Genomic DNA, 20,145 nt, shown 5'->3' with positions numbered 1-20,145 from the left:
ATTTGTGAACATTTGAAAGAAATAGGCCTTTTGTGTTCATAGAAATAGTCTTAGACCTTTGAGTTCAGCTCATGAAAAATGGGAGCCAAAACAAGTGTTGCGTTTATATTTTTGTTCAGTGTATCATTAACAGTATATCTACAGATCTGAACTATGCTCGGAAGTCACATGAGCATGCCAGAGCCCGGTCTATTTAACAAGCAAAAGATGGTCAACCCTGACACACCTTGTTAGAGCCTTTCCCTCTTAGCCACCTCATCCTGGGGGGCCGGGCCTATCTGGACAGTTTTGTGCTGAGGCATTTCTTCATCCAATTACTACACCTGATTAATAATAAGTATTGGACACTGAGGTTCTGAAAGTTCCAATTTTATTAAAAACTCAGAAAGATGTTACAGCAGGTAATGCTCTCCTACACAAAATGTACAGAGTTTTATTTAGTCTCCATCAGGTGGAGCAGACATCTGAAACGCAGGTGTACTGATGTCACGTCCAGCAGGAGGAGTTCAATGAGACGTTCTCCACTCAGCCAGGCAGGTTTCCACTGAACACACTGGAAAAACAAAGCACAAATATAGCCAACAGTTGTACCCAGGTTTGGTGTTAACGTACTAACAGAAGCAGCATGTTTCAGGTCTTCAGTCAGGTTCTGGTAAATGGATTTTACTAAACCTGTGCCAAAGTCCTGACGTTTCTCTCCCAATCTAAAGATTCCGCAGCAGAGAGGAGGTCTCTGCCACGGCAGTACAAGATTGGTTTAAATTTACCAAACAATACATACTGTTAATGCAGTTCATACATACCCAAGTCAGCTCCTCCAGGTGTTTGCTGCCACCTGCAGGCCAGCAGCTCCACCTGCTCCTGCACAGAAAAGAGCAGCAGTGAGCAGAGATGAGCCGTTTGATTCTGGATCACTGACAGTCAGAAGGTATGCTCAGAGTGTAAAAGGTCACCATGGTGTTTGTCAGCATGATGTGTTATATTGTGAGTCATCACAGCATATGATACAATAAGGTGAAAGTTCAGCCACACTCACCTTAGTCAGCCTGCAGCCGACATTCAGCTCCACACCGAGCAGCTCAGAGGCTCCGCCTGAAACACAACACGAGGCAGGTTTACTTACAAGTTTGACTCAACACAGAACCGTTGAAAGACAAATTTAGAGTAGTTTCTTCTATTCATGGACACATTCGTAATGTTACATCCATTGTTTCAAAGTGATCTAAACTTAAATTAGTAGAGCATCTACTACTAGCAGTCTTTTTGCAAAAGATGTTCAATCTTCTCCATTTGGCATCATGTACAGTACATTCTTATTAAACATGTAAAACAAAGCACAGGCTGCAGGGGTGGCCGCCTTGCCGTAGGGGATCAAAGTTTGGGTAATCCTTTTATTTACCTAAAATAAAAGCTGAGCACAATTTAGACAGCCTTGATTTTGTACAGGTTTTTTATTTGAGTCAAACGATATTTGAAGGAATGACAGAAATAAGAATCTCAAAAGCTTAACCATTTGTTCATTTATCTTGTTTGATAAAAATGTTATGCATTTATTTGACAAAATTTGAGGTCAAAACTTGTCAGATTTGTTTTAATTTATTGATGATACTCAAAGGAGTGACATCACATCAACCAAAATAAACTATGTTGGCAGCGTCACTCATTTGTGTGACTGCTACGTAGGCCAAAAGTACAGGCCTGTAGTTCAAGGAAGGGCAGAACCGCACTGTGTATTTGAAGCATGTGCCGTTTTACACCTCGTGCACGCTTTGCTTCCGAAACGCCGGAATGCTGTGTAAAACCACACTGGGGCGGTAATATGCTGGCGTTGCGTGGTCCGATGTAAAAAGGCAAAGGCTTCATTGCGGCGCAAACTGCAGTGTAGAAAGGGCCAGCATGTGAATGTGCGGCCCTGCACTAGGCCCGTCCTGCTGTTGGATCAGGACGGGCCACTCTCGTTGGGCCGCGCTCTGCAGCAGCTCAGAAGCAGCAGACTCTAAAACAGAACCTGTACAGCTGAGGCAAGGTACAGAGACTTCATCTACCAGCACTGTAACACTGAGCCTGGCACACAACGCCTGGTCAGCTGACTGAGAGCTGGGGGAGGAGGGGGAGAAACCGCTGCAGGAGTTTCTCAGGTTTCTACCAACCATTCTGATACTCAGTTCTTTATATTTACCTGTAGTCCCACAGGCAAGGCATCACGTTTGTAGCTCTATCCCATGACAGCAGCTCAGCTTCATCGTTTGATCAACAGGGGTCGCAGGGTCTCTGAAATTAACATTGACATCACATTATAGCCAAATATTCACAAAAACATTATGCAGTGTATATTACTCTGCTGTAACTGGGGAGCACAGTCCTTAACAGAAAACTGCTAAAATTGAACTGTTGCAAAACTAGAATTGTTCGATTGCTGCACAGCTTAATTTTTTTTCCTTTTTCTATCTGTTTTAAACCAATTTAATGCCACAACATCGTCCAGCTGCTTCTTTCGTGTGAAACATGCAGTTCTCAACACTTCTTTCACTGTTTTGTTCTTCCACTGAGATGCTGTGGTTACTAAGTTGTGCTGCAGTTAATCGCTAAAGACTTAAGACAAACCTCTACACGACTTAGGACCACCTTTGATAAATCAAACCAGGCTCGAATTTTTGTTTGTGGCTTTGGATAAATACAAGACAAGAAATAAGTGCTTTTTCAGCTTTCTTTAAGCTTTAAATAGGACAGACTTGATCCAAGTCAAGAAAAGTCACCAATTAAATAATGATTTCCAAGTAACCAAATTCGGTTGAGCCATCAATTTCCTTTGTATTTTTTTCTACATTTGCTTAACTGCCCATCCAACAGCCATAACAATTAGATATTTACTTATAAATTCATCCCATCAGAGTATTTTAATTATAAATTAGCGAAGTTCATGCAGCAATTTTTTTGTTAATAAAAACAAATTTACAATAAAATGCTATTCAAATCGTAACAATTTTCTCTTTAAATCAGACCCGCTGCAAGGAGGAGGAAGCATTTGTTCTAATTCGGTCACAACATTTCACCCCTGTGCTCCTCGTGTTAGCAGTCAACTTATGCTAACCCCATTTCCATCAAAAGAAACGGATCGATTGCTTGATTTTCAGCCCTCACTGTGATCCATCGCATTGTTTGACTTGGTTTTCCTCATTTTTCTGGTGAAAACATTCTACAGGTCGGAAGAAAAGTGATGTTACGTCAGCTAGCAGCAGTTCATTTACTGAACACACACGTGTTTCGCGCTGCTGCAGCCTTCAACCAAATCACTCGAGCCCTGATAAAACTCATCAGGAGGTCATGGTAAAGTTTCTGACACAAGGATGGACACCGAGAAACGACTTTTCAGCGTGCTAAAAAATAATTTGTTCATCTGCTTTTTCCTTTAACTGCATTAACACTGCTTTATGTTAAACGTTTCACTTAATCGCACGGATATTATTTCATTTTAAACGTACATTGAGAAATACTTTTAGACATACTTGCTTAAAACAGCAAAAAGACTCACCATGTTTAAGACAGAGGTAGGCCTGCCTTCCGTGAAGCATGGTTCAAGCATAGCGAGAGACAGAGCGGAAGTCACGCAACTATTTATACAGTTTAGTATGCCGCTGTGCATTGTGGGATGGGAGGCTTCTTCTTCTTCTTCTTCTTCTTCCTCTTCTGCTGCTTCTTCTTCCTCTCTCGGTTTTTTGGCGGATCGCAAACAACTTTTAGCTGCATACCGCCACCTACTGTACAAGAGTGTGTAGCATCATATCATTTACCTACTTTAGATTCTGGCTATGAGCCGTGTGTTATATAGGAAGGTAATAAGCGCCTTCCTGACATCTCTTATTCCCTGTTCCTCCCCCTCTGTTCCTAGAATACCTGTCAGGCTCCACTCCCGCCCTGCTGTTCTGACTTTCTTTTGCAGTCCCTCTCGCTTTGTTGCATACCTAACACATTGAAGTATTATATGTTCTACCTTTCCTTTTGCTCCACACCTTCCACACCTGTCATTACTCCTTTTCCCCAGAATATACATTATGTCATTCAGTCCAGTATGGCCCACCCTAAGTCTCATTATAACGATTTCCTCCTTCCTGTTCCTTTCTTTATAGTTCTTTGTTATAACAGACTTTTGTATTTTATAGAAACCCCTTCCTTTCTGATCTTCCTCCCTCTTTTTCTGACATATTTCCATTCCATTCTTTTTAATCAATGCTTTTCCCTCTCCTTTACAGAGAGATATTGGGATTGCAATATTCTTTTCCAGTGCCCCTTTTGCTAATTTGTCAGCAGTCTCATTTCCTTTCACCCCCTCATGTGCTGGCACCCAACAGAATTGTACATCTATTCCACCTCTGTGCAGTCTGAACAAGCTGTGCTGAAGATCAATTAGTAAGTCTTCTCTGACTGTGTTTTTTGACTGTAGGCTTTCCAATACTGATAGTGAATCTGTGCACACCACCACCCGATCTGGTCTAACGTCCTCCCACTGTAGACTGACAATGACTGCCACTATTTCTGCTGTATGGGAAGGGAAGCTCTGCCAAAGATCGTCTAATGAGCAAATGTACCGTTGTCTGCTTTACTCTTACTCAAACAATGAAACGGCTCACTAGGCGACACCAAAAATCTTTGAAATATGTTAAAACATATAAAATATATTAAAATGTTATATTTTATATTTTAAATTAAAAATGTTGTTTACTCACGCTCTATTAGATACATTTACCACTTGCACTAAGAAAAACATGGGGTTTCTTAGCAAAGCATTTAGCTTTGCTTAGACGTGTACTAGCTGCACGGTGGTGCAGTGGTTAGCGCTGTTGCCTCACAGCTAGAAGGTCTGTGAGGCAACCCCGGTTTGGGCAAGGTGGGCCTTTCTGTGGAGTTTGCATGTTCTCCTCGTGCATGCGTGGGTTCTCTCCGGCTTCTTCCCACAGTCCAAAGACATGCTTGTAAGGTTAATTGGTGACTCTAAAATTGCGGGTGGGTGTGAGTGCGAAATGTTGTCTGTCCCTATGTGTCAGCCCTGTGATTGACTGGCGACCAGTCCAGGGTGTACCCCGCCCTTCGCCCACTGACAGCTGGGATATGCTCCAGCCCCCTGCGACCCTGAACAGGATAAGCGGTATAGATAATGGATGGATGGATAGACATGTACTACAATTTTTATTGGTATAATGTGAAAAGTATTTCAAAATACATCAGCACTACTATATAAGATGAAGTTCAACATTGGAGGTGGTACAGTGGTATGGTTAACCAATAACCACTGATAAACTTTGTTAGTAATATCATAAGAGAGACTAATATTTCATTTAAGTCATATTTTCTATTATATTACTCTTTTGTAATTATTATTACTATTTAATTATCCAATGTTGCCGCATTGCTAAAATCACTGATTGTGTATATTTTTCAAATATTTAATCATTTCCTACTTTTATGTTTTGGCTAAAATTGTGTCTGAAACTTTCATGTAGATAACCTTTGAGTTGAAACTTTAAATTGAAATGACTTGGGTTTTTTTTAAAGGAGAGAACACTACAAGCAATGAAATCATCTCATTTTAAAAAGGAAAAAACTATGTGTTGCTGTCGCAGAAAAATGTGTGGCCTTGCAGATATTTGAATGCTTGTCTAAAGGAAATGGCTTGTTTTCTATAATCATAAATGTTTTGTACATGCAATTTGGTTCTCCTGGGCAGTGGCGGCACCTACTGTTTAAACCTTTGAATTACACTGAATTAATAACATGCTGTGATCACATGATTAATTGGGGAGGAAAATGCGTGCAGTGCCAAAAGTTACCTTCAGAAGTTACACACGGAGAAAAGAGCTTGCCAATTAATAATATGCGCGACATGAAGGATTGTAACAACATCTATATTCCTGGTCAGAAGGCGCACACGATATGTTTTGTACATTTTATTTTACATTGATAATATTTTTTGTATGTACATTCCTTTTTTGTTACTGGTGTTACGTTTCTTTGTAATATCTATTTTTAGTTTTTCACGGTGTTGGTAAAAGGAGGATGTTGCTGGTTAAAAGAAGAAGGTAAACACTGGTCAAACATCTGTTGGGGCGTGGCTTATCTATATCAGAAGAAAAACTTTGGGAGCAGTTTTACAATGGTCATATTTTTAATTAACATAAAAGTGAAGTGAAGATTTGTCTTACACGAGTTATTTACTTTTTAAAGAAATAGTTCTCACATACAGTCCAATCTTTGTTCTCAGTTATTCACAGTATGTTTTCAAATCAGTCCACCCTAAAAAAAAAACGCACACATCATCCAGTTTAAAAAAAGTAATAGTAAGCAAACACAATGCTCCTTAATGTAATATGTATTCTTTTCCTTTAGCATGTATAAAGAGAAAAGGACAGAGCCCAAGACATGACATCAAAGTGCATAGATTAAACCACTAAAGATGTCTGAAGCTGTAGCCTTCATGTTGAAATATAAACTGAAATAGTATAGGCCTACAGTATTCAGCAGGTAAAGGTGTTGCTTCAGTATGGATCATGTAGGTCAGGTCATCACAGTTGGACCGGTTGAAGTATAGTTTGCAGCGTTCACACTCCTGAAATAACAAGAAGAAACAACATAAAACAGTTCTTAAAAGCCTCAACCAGAAGGGTTACATAACTATATTAAATAAAAACAGCAATGAGTGTCAAAGAGCATTTTCAAAGACTGATGTTCTGACCCTCCCTACCTTTGATTCACACCCATTTGGTCTCTATGTCTCTCTTAATTACATCAAAATACCTCCTTCTTCCTAAAGCCCCTCCTCGACATGTACTGCACTCCTGAAAATTTCCCGACATTGTCCAGGCGGGGTGCATTCGGCAAATGTTGTTATATTAACCCCGAAACCATTACTAAAGACTCCTCCTCCTCTTCGTCTTGCATGCTCTAACCAAAAGACCTCCTCACGTAAAGCAAAACCTGTTTTTCAATTTGTGAGAGCGTGTCTGACACTGACCATCTCCGGCTGTGTGGGACATGTGAGAAAGGCAATTTCATAAAAATATCTGAACCTGAATTGTCTGTAAATTGCCAGGAGTTTATGTGTGAAAGGGGCTTAAGTGTAATATTTGAAGGTGTTGCAAGTAGACAAATCCAGAGCAAATTATCACCAGCTCTGAAGCCTGATCCACTGAGCTTGTTTTTAGTGTTTTCAGCTCACTGTTCTTGCATTACAGCCAACAAGCTAAATTACAATGGCAGGAGACAGTTAATGTCATTTCAAAATCTCTGATAAACCAACAGCTTTCAGAGATATTTAGAGATATTCAAAAACAGAGCTTAAAGAGAGAGAATGTTGGATTTATAGGCATCACAAACACAACTCCAAATAAATGATAATGATGCTGGAAGCTGCTGGATGTTTACTTTAGTAAGCCAGCTTGCCAAAACTTTGCAAGGTGACAATGAGCTGCTTCCAAAATGCCACAAAAAATGCGAACCCCCTCTGTGTGAGGAGGAAGAAAGGATGATGGATAGCAGTGACGGAGCCACAAACCTGTTAACATTGACAGTGATGATACTCTTGACTGGTGTGCTCTTAGGACCAGGAGCAGGACGGAAGACTGGCTCTTGACTGGTTGGTTTTGAGCGGCGAATAACGTATGGATCCGCAGAATGAGACGGGTAAGAGTCAAATGTCCCCGCCTTCATTCCTCCAATCTAAGATATGTTAATGTTAACACACAGACAAACTGTTAAAAATGTACAGTGTGAAACAAAATAACAGGTCAGTCTCACTGCACAGTCAACAATAGATACTTAAGTATTTTCCTCTAATCCTGAGAATTTAGAGGAGAGAGAATAATTCACCCTGTTCCCATTGCGGCTAAATGACGTCCCAGTAAGTTCGAGAAGTTCAAATGCTGTTATAATGTCGTGCTGCTGTGCTCCAGGTTTCTAATTCATAGGGAACCTGACATTTTTTTGTAATTTTAAAGCTTCCTGATAGATCAAGTAAAAACACTATGGTTTGTAAAAATGTGAAGGGACATTGGCCATATGTCAACATAAAACATAAAATACAAGATTTCTTTAACTACTGTAAGACCAGAGCTCACATTAGCATTCAACCAATTTCTAGCTTACGTTACCCATAGACTAGCATTATTTTGTGTAATACTATAAAATGGTAATGTTAGCAAGTAATTGTTTGAATGCTACCCCTTGACAATAGCTAAGTTTTTCCTAGCTAACTTTACCTTGGCTAGAAATTTGTATTGTGCATTACTATCAAACAGTCATGTAAGCTAGAAATAGTTTGATTGCCAACGTTAGACAAAAGCTAACATTAGTATTCAACCTTTTCCTAGTTAACATTACCCTTAACTAGGAAATTGTTTTGTGTTATGCTAAACAGTAAGGGGTGCTAGGAATTGGTTTAATGCTACCGCTTGACAACAGCTAACATTATTATACAACTTACTCCTTGTTTACATTACCATGCCTAGAAATTTGTTTTGTATTGAATTGTAATGTTAGCTTGAAATTAGTTGAATGCTACCGTAAGACAACAGCTATCAAGTATTCAATCTGTTCAATCTATCTAGCTATATTAATGTTAGCTAGGAATTTGTATTGTATAATGCTATTAAACAGTCATGTAAGCTAGGAATAGTTTGCCAACGCTTACATTAGCATTCCGCCTTTCCGAGTTAACATTAGGCTACCCTAGGCTAGGAATTTGTTTTGTGTAATACTAAACAGTAGCCTACAGTTAGCTAGGAATTGGTTTAAGGATACCGCTTGACAACTGCTAACATTAGAATACAACTTACTCCTTGGTTACATTACATTACCGTGGCTACAAATTAGTTTTGTTTAATACGATTGAGTAGTGATGTTAGCTTGAAATTAGTTGAATGCTACCATAACAGCTGACATTAGCATTCAATCTTTTCCTAGCTTACATTAAAATTAGCCAGGAATTTACATTGTACGGTATAATACTATCAAACAATCATGTAAGCTAGGAATAGGTTAGTTGCCAACGTAAGACCAAAGCTAACATTAGTATTCAGCCTCTTCCTAGTTAATACCCTTAGCGAAGTATTTGTTCTGTGTAATACTAAACAGGACGGTTAGCTAGGAATTGGTTTAATGCTACTGCTTTACAACAGCAAACAATAGCATACATCTTACTCTTTGCTTACCGTGGCAAGAAATGTGTTTTGTATTGAATAGTAATGTTAGCTTGAAATTAGTTAAATGCTACTGTAAGACAACAGCTAATATTAGTGTTCTATCTATTCCTTGCTAACATTAACATTAGCTAGGAATTTGTTTTGTACTATAGTACTATATACACTACTACACACTTTTTGATATAGTAATCAAACAGTCATGTAAGCTAGGAATAGCTACGTAAATGCAAACGTTAGTTGTTGTCTAATGTTAGGTATCGAAGAAATAACTGATTAGCCTTTTGCTGAAAGAGAAATGATGACGACTTGTCTCACAGCTATACAGCATAACAGCAAATGAGCTTCCCACCCTGACCCTAATCACCTTTTTGCTGGGGGATGGGGGCTTGAAGGGAACCGGAGAGACTTTCTGTGCAGGTGGGAGGGCCTTGTGTGCAGGTGGGAGGGGCTTGTCACCGCGGTACGGGTTGCCTTGAAAATAATCTTTTGGGTGAAGATTAATTTTGAAGGGACCGTCTCTTAACTTGGAGCGATGGATTGCTGCCTCCCTCTGTAAAAATTAGAAACTCTTAGTCATACATGTTGCAATGATAAAAATGTTATTATAACCACTGGGGTTGGTAATACAGGTCTTTCATTATCGTGTTACCTTCAGTACTTCTTTGGCTCTGTTGTAGGGGTCTGAGGCATATAGCTCAATTTTGGACAGTGTCACATTGGGATAGCTGAAAGAGATAACATGTTATTTACATAAATACACATTACATTTTCCCAGAAAAACTTTTGTATTGATTTAGAAGTTTGTTGCTTAAAACACCATGCCCTAAAACAGGGTTCAGATTATTTATCACATGCAAACTCTCTAAATGTTCAATTATGTTGCTTTTGCAGTTGTCTCAGACACACAGAGGGTAAAAAGAAGTTAGACTTTTCTTCCTAAGCACTAACAAACTACTTTAGAAAGACTTCTTGCCGTAAACCTGTAACCACTGCCTTTTTTTGGAGGTGAGGTGAGGATGTTGCGTCCTGGTGAACGATGGGCTTTCCGAGCGACTGACAGCGGACTCATGGCTTCAATTGGTCCCGATAGAGTCCCATAGTAACTACCTGAACCACAGCTGCAAGCAGAGAGAAGTCATTTAAAGGTGAGAGAGAGGAGTAGATACAAGACATGGGAGGTGTATGACCTGGTGGGACAAGAGCAGCACAGGAAATGCATTTTTGTACTAAATCCCAGAGTGCACAGTCTTGAAATTCAGTAGCTGTAAGTTAAAACATCTGTTATTTTAGAGACAGAATTCATATTTCATTCACCTTTAATTTGATTCTCATCAGGATAGAGAAACCTCTGAGACCACATTTAAAGCAGCAACTTTCAGACTTTGGATTAATATAATTTCCCGAAGAGTCTTTGTCTGTGCACATGTGACCGATCAAAGTTAATCCACTAAAAGTTCTAGTTTGTTCCACTGACAGGCTCAGATTGTTATTCTTTGTTTCTGACAACATTACAGAAAGGATCCCTACAGAGACAGACCTTTTGTTAAGGAAGGATCCCTTTTTTATCGCTCTGTTCAAAGGCACCAGACTCCATTGACAAAACTGTAATTTTTCCTCACAGAACAAGGCAGTTGCTTGTCTGCCACGTCCTTGATCTGTTTTTAATTTTGGGGGGTATTTTTGTGTGTGATACAAATATTTTGCTGCACCTGAACAGACCGTATAAAGCACCCGAGTCACACAATAACATGAATAAACTAATCAATCGCAGCAGTATTACATCAGCCACTCCTGTGTTCTGCAAGGTAAAATTACAGCCTTTGTCAATGGAGTTTGGTGGCTTTGAAGAGAGAGATGTAACATATGTGTCTGGTTAAATACAAGGAGTTCAATAAACGAAAAGTAAGGTATCTATCTCTTTGAATTACAATCTAAGACTGTCAGACTGGAAAAACAAGAACTTGTACCGCTCTCCAAAGGATGATGTTGCAGCCAAAACAGTTTCACTGCTGCACTGCCCTTTGTACCTTTTGACATTTAGACCTGAAAATATGTAAAGAAGAGGGACCAGGTTTACATTGGTTAACACTGGAATTCCCCTTTAACATTTGTGTGTGTGTGTGTGTGTGTGTGTGTGTGTGTGTGTGTGTGTGTGTGTGTGTGTGTGTATGCGTGTGTGTTCTCTCACGGCTTCTTGACGCTGTTGCAGGGCAGGAAGGCCTTTCCCAGGTTCTTCTTGGCCTGCTGGATGCGGTTCTGTCGGGCCAGTCTCAGAGGGTCACTCAGGGCCTCTCGCTCAAATATCCGATTGAAGGACTTCTCGAAGAAGCCGCTCTGCAGAGCACATCGCTGTTTAGCGAGGCCCGCTTGCATCTGCCGGCTACGATAGGCTGACTCGTTGATCGGACCTGGAGTTAAAAGGAAGACATCTCATGTTCACGTTGATCTTGCAATAATGATCCAATAAGGATCCAGCCCTGCATATGTGTTACCAAGCATATGAATCTAAGAAGCAGCATGTCCAAAAACAGTGTACCAGTTGCTCTGGGCTATTTACAAACCTCCAAATAAAGAGATTATATATATTCTACCAAATAAATAGTTCCTAACAAGCATGCAGTGAGGTCTGTGGACTGATAGATGCCACTACTGTAACCAAAAAGATCGAATTGCCTTCCACACATGTCCAACAATTCGGGAGATGTCTTCAGTAATGGTGACTGTTTCTCGGTTAATATCACTAAAGCCTGTATCAGGACGTTTCCACGATACAAACACAAAATCAGAACACAGACACCTGAGGAGAGCAGTAAAGAGTATAAAGCAGAGAAACTTAATGTGAACACGTCATTGCCCCGCCCACTCACTGTGTGAATGACTATTACCTGCTGCGCTCACACATCTTCACACAGACTGTTTTACCTGAGAGCTGTTCACGCACACCTGGACTATGTCAGGAAATTGTCAGGAGTGCAGTGCTTGTGTGAAAGTTTAAAGTTTGCCACATATTGATTTAAATATTCATTGAATGATTTTGTTTAATTAATCCTTTTATTTTATTAGGAAGAAATGAATCGTAACATGAATAAATAGTTCCTGGTGCTTCGGTTTAGCTCAGTTGGCGGCGCGCTCGGCCCATGCGCAGAGGCTGTAGGCCTCACCGCATCGGACCCAGGATCAACCTCTAACTTTGGCCCTTTGCTGCATGTCAGCCCCGCTCTCCAATGCTGTGACCAAGTCATCTTTGCTCAAGTCCCAAGTAAGTCTCAAGTCATTTGGCCCAAGTCTCAAGTAAATCTCAAGTCAAGTCAAGTCACAGGTTATGTCAAGTCAAGTCGAGTCCTTAGTTAAGTCAAGACAAGACAAGGTGTTGGCAGCTCGTCTAATAATGATATTATTGACCAATTCATATAACCTGTTCAAAAAGTATGACAATGAATTGTATCTGTATTATCTTGGCACAGACGCAGCCATGATGATGGTCTGGTCTAAGACCGTATTGAGTAGTAACGAGTACGACTGATGAGGCTTCTGTTTGGGGGCTTTGATGTTGCGTGTTGCCATAGCGAGGAGTTTGTCTGACAGCCAGTCATCCAATCATGACAATAACATACAGGGAGCTTTTTGAGTCGTCCAATCATGATTCCCAGTTTGCACTGCGTACAGACTTGATGGTTAGAAACTTGATAACATTGAATTTCATCATTTTATATTTAACAGCTAACATTCAAACTTATGAACACACGCAAATCATCCGAGTCATCATGCCTCAAGTCAAGTCTCAAGTCATTTATTTTTTGTCAAGTCAAGTCACAAGTCATCAAAACAGTGACTCGAGTCCAAGTCAGCAAGTCACCAAGTCTCAAGTCCACATCTCTGCCGCTACATTTCATGTCTCTCTGCAGCTGTCCTGTCATCATAAAAATAAATATATGAACAGTTTGTATACTTACGGTTGGTTTGAGGAGTGTATTTGTCTCCTACAGAGATGTAGCTCATCTCTTTAAACACGCCCAGACGCTCCATGTCAGTCTTCCCTCCACCTGATACCATCTTTACACGCTGGAAACACACAAACACACACACACACACACACACACACACACACACACACATACACACATGCACGCATGAGAGGCACCTCTGGTCACTATCAGGGTGTTCCTATAATGTAATGGTCTTTTATCATTTAAACCAGAATGACATCCAGGACGAGTAAGACAATATTTTAATACATATTTACATATTTTAATTGTATGCAGTTCAACATCACTAAAAAGCTTGGCCTCGTCAGAGTTGAATAAAAATAAAACAAACTGGTGAGTCAGTGTATCATCCTGAATTAAAGCTCATTAAACTTTATACATACACATAGAGGTGTTAACATACCTGTGAATGATGGCTGCTCAATTTGATCTATCTATCTATCTATCTATCTATCTGTCTGTCTGTCTGTCTGTCTACAGTGTAAGTTCTGGGTCAGTGTGTACAGGTTTGTTACCTTGGTGAAGGGGAAGTAAATAAACTGTCAAGCTACAGAAGGCCCTTCCTGGAAGGGATGTTTGGCAATGTTGCCTTCAAAATAAAAGCATGAAACAGGACGAACCAGATGCTTCCATCAGAGCTGAGGCACAGTTACGACCTGTTATTGTGTTTTTCTTTTTGCTTTAATAATTATAACCCTGGATGCATTTTTCTTCTTTTTTCTTTAAACAGTGTTTTCTTCATTGTGTCTTCTTCTCCATGCCTCACGAGGTTAGTGTATGATTCATGGTGGATATTTGTGTTGGGCTACTGGCAAACCTCGCCTTTGGGACTTTTAAGATTTTTGATATGCTGGAATAACAAAAAAAGTATTAAATATGTCATATGTCAGTTTATGTCTGTAAAACTAAAGAATATCATTTAGAATTTGAGGAGTTCACCATAACCAGAAGGATTCATGTCCTGGGAGCCATGAATGTCTGCACTGAATATTCTTTTAATCTGACGACCTCCTGTTCAGACAGTTTGGACCAGCGCGGTGGAGCCTGCACACACCGGCTGACTGTGGAAAATAAGGAACAGTAACAAAACAAGAAAGTGGGGCCGCATTCATTTAACAGAAGTGAATGAGCTGTTTCACCTGCAGCTTACTGTCACAGGGGAGAGAGGAGAGCTGACTGAGCTGCAGGGATCACATTTCACTGAGTATGACTCTGACGCTTTAGCTGCTTTATCATTTATTTATTTTACCCTAAACAGATGAAGTTCACATGAAAATGGTTGAGGAAAGGCTTGAGTTAATTCTCACTGTTGCCACAAGGTGGCAGCACAACCCTGGACATGAGTGGAGACGATAATCCAGCACTCTGAAGTTCAAATCCCAAATTCTCTCAGCTGATGTCAAAAGACAAACAGAGAGGTATGAAGGAGAGGAGAGGGGAGATCACAGGCGGGCAGCCACAAACAGGAGAGAAAAACCCTCGAGAGAAAGTCACAGAGACAAACAGAGAGGAGGAGACAGATGAGGAGGAGACAGAGAGGAGGAGACAGACAGAGGAGACAAACAGAGAGGTATGAAGGAGAGGAGAGGGGAGATCACAGGCGGGCAGCCACAAACAGGAGAGAAAAACCCTCACAGAGGCAAACAGAGAGGAGGAGACAGGAGACAGAGAGGAGTAGGAGACAGAGAGGAGACGGAGAGGAGGAGGAGACAGAGGAGAAGACAGAGAGGAGACAGAGAGGAGGAGGAGACAGAGGAGAAGACAGAGGAGGAGGAGACAGAGAGGAGACACAGAGGAGAAGACAGAGAGGAGGAGAAGACAGAGGAGGACACAGAGAGGAGGAGAAGACAGGAGAAGACATAGAGGAGGAGACAGAGAAGAGGAGAAGACAGAGAGGGGGAGGAGACAGAGAGGAGGAGGAGACAGACAGAGGAGGAGAAGACAGAGAGGAGGAGACAGGCAGAGGAGGAGACAGAGAGAGGGGGAGACAGGCAGAGGAGGAGACAGAGAGAGGGGGAGACAGGCAGAGGAGGAGACAAACAGAGGTAGAGTAGACAGAGAGGAGGAGACAGAGAGAGGGGGAGACAGACAGAGGAGGAGAAGACAGAGAGGAGACACACAGAGGAGGAGAAGACAGAGAGGAGACACACAGAGGAGGAGACACACAGAGGAGGAGACAAACAGAGGAGGAGACAGACAAAGGAGGAGACAAACAGAGGAGGAGACAGACAGACGAGGAGATGCTGAACGTCTGCCATCATGTACAAAGGAGAGATGTAGAGAGACATGCAGAAAAAGAGGTTCACTCTGAGTTGGTTAAATGTCCTTGGAGACTGGGGGAGGGCAGCTCAACAGCAGCTGGGTCACTCACACACACACGCATACACACACACACACACACACACACTCTGACCAACACACTCATATGCAGACTGTAAGGAAAACATGCGTGACTCTCAGCCCTGAGTCGAACCCTCAGAACTGTGTTATTGAAGGATCCTGTTGTGTGTGTACTGTGACTATCATGTGTTCATGTTTTATTTATTTCAGCTCCACATTTATTGGAGGAAAATGTCTGTGTACATTTTTTCACTGCTTGTATGAAAGCAGCAATCAATATGTGGTGAATCAAAACACAGTCCAGATGTACCATTTGTCACGGTGACACTTCATTTCATCCTCTGTATGGCCATGGAATTTAAACACATGGTTTTTAACACACTATAATGTGTTTGTTAGCAGATATGAAGACTTGTCAGTGTTCGGGTAGCGTGTTACAAAGTAATCTGTAGAGCACTCTGATTACTTTTTTGTTGTAACGAGAAACGTAACGCGTTCTGTAAGTCAAGTAATTTGTTATTTAGTTACTTTTTCATAACGACAGATACACATCTCTGCTTTATATTTGTCCTATGCTGCTCGGCTTGTTGATAATATCTAAACGTCACTCTGCATGAGCCAAGACAGGTGGTGGTGCACGGTGCTGCAGTGGTTAGCGCTGTCGCCTCACAGCTAGAAAAGTTCCTGCTTCAGATCCCGGTTCAGACGTAGTGGGCCTTTCTGTGTGGAGTTTGCATTAGAGGTCTTCCCAGGCCTACTGGAATCTGAGGACCCAGGATGCTGTGTGCGTCTGTGTGTGTATTTTAACTTGTACCAATGTGTCATTCGCATGAGAACGTGCAGGAATTAAAGTGGAAAATAACAGAAGAAAGATCAACAACGAGTTGAGTGGCGTGTCACGTGACTGAAGGTTAAGAGAAAAGCTGAAGCCAAAGCCGGTAATGATGGATACCTTCCTCGCTGATGTGGACAGAAAAGCTAAAAGAAAATGAATATAAAGAGGTAAAACCTTGTTTATGTAAATTGTGGACAAAGACGAGAAGAAAGTAAGCGCAGTTATGTGTAACACAAACGAGCTTCTAAACGAGCAGCACATTTGTCATCTGTCTGTGTGACAGCAAGTGGACTTTTAATCTGAACTAGTGGATTAGCAGCTCTGTTTTTATCAACACTACATGGATACCAGGAAACATGGATGTGTGTTATGAACTTTCTTGGTGGAGGATGGATTATATGCACGGCCAGGCACAGGAGAGAAGGCTGCGTCACACAGGTAGGACAAAAAGGTTTGTTGGCAGCTTTCAAATAATAGACGGGTCTGGTTCGGTTCCAAAAAACACCCACTGTAGGAGCCATTTCTGACTTTTATGTGTAGCACTCAAATGGTCCAGTAGGTGGCACATTGGGTACTTCAGAGTCCGATATAAGTAGGAACGTTCCTTCATGTAACAGGTGTTGCTAGTCAGAGGAGGAGCACATAAAGTTTTTGACCATCACGCCAGGTGAATGTTGTGTTTTTGTATTTGTGGATATCTTTGGGATTTATGGACATTATGATTTTCTTGATTCTAAGTGATCAAAGACAAACAGTGACTTATAAATCTGCAAAGCATGAACGGATATTGGAGTCTGTTATGTACACAAGACATTACGAGTGCGTCAATTATTAGCTCATCTACGCAGCCCCTCAGCCCCTCAATGGCGTTAAGCTCTACACCCGCTAACAACTGGCTTTTTGGCTTAATGGGAAAGGGAACACAAAACCCGCCCCCTTTCCGGCGCAATGCTATGCTCTGTCAGTAACTTCTGCGACTCCTCGTCATCTCAGCTACAAATTCCGCCCGTCTCCGTCCGAGCAGCGCTCGAACATCGTTCCAAATTTGTCAGCGCTGAGTTTGATAAACAGACTGAATGAGTGATACAATGCAGATCTAACCACCGTAACATCTTCACTGTTTACTAACCCTGTTCTGGGTGCGTTTGTAACGTCAGACGGTGACGCAGCAGAAAAGAGACCAACAGGAGTATACTTCACTGGCAATGGTAAAAGAAACAATCGGCATCTATAAGCGGGTCTTCCCGGCTCAGAAAAACTGTCAGCACGCTATTTTTTGTTGGGAAAAGGGTTTAACTGTGTCCCAATTCAGGGGCTGCATCCTTTTAAGTTCCAATTCGGAGGCTCCGTCAGATGCAGCCAACAAATGCGTCCTCGTTCCCAGGCCATGAAGGATCCATTGGGCGCATCCTTTGTGGCCCAACGTATCCCAAGATTCATTGCGTGCCAATTCAAATGAGATGGTGGACTCTTTGGTTTCAACTCAGTCGAATACATAGTGATACTAGCTACCTGTTGCTAGGTGACAGGAGCAGCATTTTGTGATGCAAGGGTAAAGACAGGAACAGCTGGTGACGCAAGCAGGAAATCCTGCGTAGACCAGACAGTCTCATTTCAGGCTACGAACGACACTTCCTTTGTAGACGGCGTCCTTCAAAGGATGCAGCCCCTGAATTGAGGCAGCTTATGGGATAGGCTCCAGCACCCCCTCTATCCTGAACAGGATAAGCGGCGCAGATGATGGATGGATGGATTTTATCTGAATGGCAAAATGAGAAAAAGTCTAACTTGAGACAACTCTACAACGATCCAGCGTTAGCAGACAGAACTTGTGATTTTATTCTGACAGCAGAACATTTTCTGTGACTGTGAAATGGCTTGAAAAGCAGTTTGTTTTACTACATTAGACTTGTTTTAGTAGCAACTTCAGCACATCACCTCTTTTACTGTAAGCAGCTAAAACATGTTTTATTACATCTGACACATTAAACTGTAAATTCTTTGCCACCAGGAAACTTCAAAGCATAAAACAGTGGCTATTGTGAAAACTGAATCATAAAATACAGAGGGTGGACTTGATGAGAGCTGGTCTTTCATCCTGTGAGTCAAAGTGTGACATTCTCCGCATGTGAGGCCTCCTCTGTTCAGCTGTGTGTCATGGCCCCGGGGTGTTTTTATGTCATTCACAAGCAGCACAGTGAGCAGACTGTCACAGTGAACTCCAGAGGGACGCCACTCTGTCCCGATTCGACGATGTGGTCGAAGACTTGTGAAGAATGCAAGTGAAGCAACAGATTACAAAGCTTCAAACTAAACACAAAGTCCAGTAAATGACTGAAACCAGGAGTTACTTAGAGTTGACTCAGTCATTTAAATCCCATAAATACTGACACCAGCTTTCTTCTTTTCCTCTAAGCTTTATCGACATGCAGCACAATGCAGCAAATTAATTTCATGACCAAACCAAGAGGAAACTCTTTGGAAAATTTGGTGTGAATTGATTGTGTTTAAAAGCAATCTGTTTTAAATGAAAGTGTCACCGTCAGTGAGGGCACGGCCACATTGACAGCATTTATAAATACAGACCTGAGATACAACCCTAAATCCTCCGTGTTAGCGGGAATATGTGTTAATGGAAGCAGCTGTTAGTTTTGCCTTTGACATCTGTCTCATCGTGAGTTTCTTTAGATCATTTAAATTATTAACAGTACATCAACTTTTACATGAGCATCTGAAGGTAATCATAGAAACCTATAAATACAAAGATGTAAACTGAACTATAAAAAGAGCAGGTGAGAAGATGACGTCACGCGGCTCTCAACAGCATGTGAGAGTCAGAATCAGGAGGCAGCAGAAGCTGTTTGAAAATCTTTACTTCAACTGGTCACTGAGTGGTTCACAGATAACAGTGAGCACATATACGTAATGTTAGCTGAGCTGCTATTTGGTTTGAAAGCTATGAATGCAATGCTAAACGAGGGCTCTCTGCCACTAGCAAGTGCTGTGTTAATAAAAAGCTAAACTTCCCCCACTGATGCTCAACACTTGCAACCAGGGGCAGACCTTTCTCGATGGGCCCTTCTGACAGCCACCTTAAAATTCAACAGATTCAACAGCTTCCTTTTTTACGTCACTATTTCTCTTTGCAGAACCACAAGAAGTAAGCACTCCGATGTGCTCAAAGGTTATTAAATCTTGAAAGGAAAGAAGATGTCTGCATCCGTACCAAGCCAGTTCAGATCAATGATTCTCAACCAAGTGAAACACTTCAGAACGTTGTGGAGAAAGTTGCAGTGGTGTGAACTGGTCAGCTGTAGAGCTCTGAAGCTGTTGCATAGAGACCTAAAAGATCTGACTTGTCAAACCGCCAAGTGTGGTTTAAGAACGATTTTTTTTTCAGCAAACCAGGAAACAGCACATGCAGCTGTTGTTGGTTCCACTGGAATCTGCCGCTGCCTATTTGTGCTGTCAGCCTGCGATAAAGTGATGCTGTCACAGCGCCCTGAGCCGCGGACAGAGAGTCTCTTTACCCTCTTACCCTGGTCCTCTCTGGCTGACTGTCAAGCGGATCTCGCCAATACACCAGAAAAATATCCTCCAACATTAGCCTTTACGTATCGAACACTGAAGTAACTCTCGTTTCTCTTGTTTGTTTGCTTATTTTGGATGGTTTTTTTAAAAAGAGAGAGCGTCTGATCACGCAGCACCGTCAGAGGTGTAGCACTGTCCACAGTGCTGAAACCATAGACTGTGTATGAAGATATATGCTGTGTCCGAAATCACACTCTTATTC

General features: G+C 41.5%; 1 protein-coding gene, 1 long non-coding RNA gene and 1 other non-coding gene across 3 annotated transcripts; all 3 read right to left on the bottom strand.

Moving 5' to 3' along the window:
- Positions 1–369: 369 nt before the first annotated feature.
- Positions 370–3,620, bottom strand: LOC138598666 (uncharacterized). The gene is made up of 5 exons (XR_011308648.1): positions 3,533–3,620; positions 2,180–2,271; positions 1,037–1,092; positions 804–861; positions 370–553 (listed from the first exon to the last, which is right to left on the bottom strand). It is a non-coding gene; the product is annotated as an uncharacterized lncRNA (long non-coding RNA).
- LOC138598842 (small nucleolar RNA SNORA74) lies at positions 1,902–2,102 on the bottom strand. Its single transcript, XR_011308712.1, has one exon. It is a non-coding gene; the product is annotated as a small nucleolar RNA SNORA74 (small nucleolar RNA).
- Positions 3,621–6,549: 2,929 nt separating the features above from the next.
- Positions 6,550–13,648, bottom strand: cfap96 (cilia and flagella associated protein 96). The gene is made up of 8 exons (XM_069670611.1): positions 13,581–13,648; positions 13,145–13,253; positions 11,380–11,599; positions 10,172–10,309; positions 9,841–9,916; positions 9,556–9,741; positions 7,547–7,710; positions 6,550–6,601 (listed from the first exon to the last, which is right to left on the bottom strand). The coding sequence occupies exons 2-8, from the start codon at positions 13,242–13,244 to the stop codon at positions 6,550–6,552; spliced, it is 936 nt and encodes a 311-aa protein (XP_069526712.1). The 5' UTR covers positions 13,245–13,253; positions 13,581–13,648.
- Between the last annotated feature and the right edge of the window lie 6,497 nt (positions 13,649–20,145).

This window comes from Semicossyphus pulcher, unplaced genomic scaffold (assembly GCF_022749685.1).
Source record: "Semicossyphus pulcher isolate SPU_LCO1_2020_fin unplaced genomic scaffold, fSemPul1.0.p SCAF_2, whole genome shotgun sequence".
In the NCBI taxonomy this organism is placed as follows: domain Eukaryota; kingdom Metazoa; phylum Chordata; class Actinopteri; order Labriformes; family Labridae; genus Semicossyphus; species Semicossyphus pulcher.
Note: the sequence above shows the minus strand (reverse complement) of the source record. Positions and strands in the feature narration are given on the sequence as shown.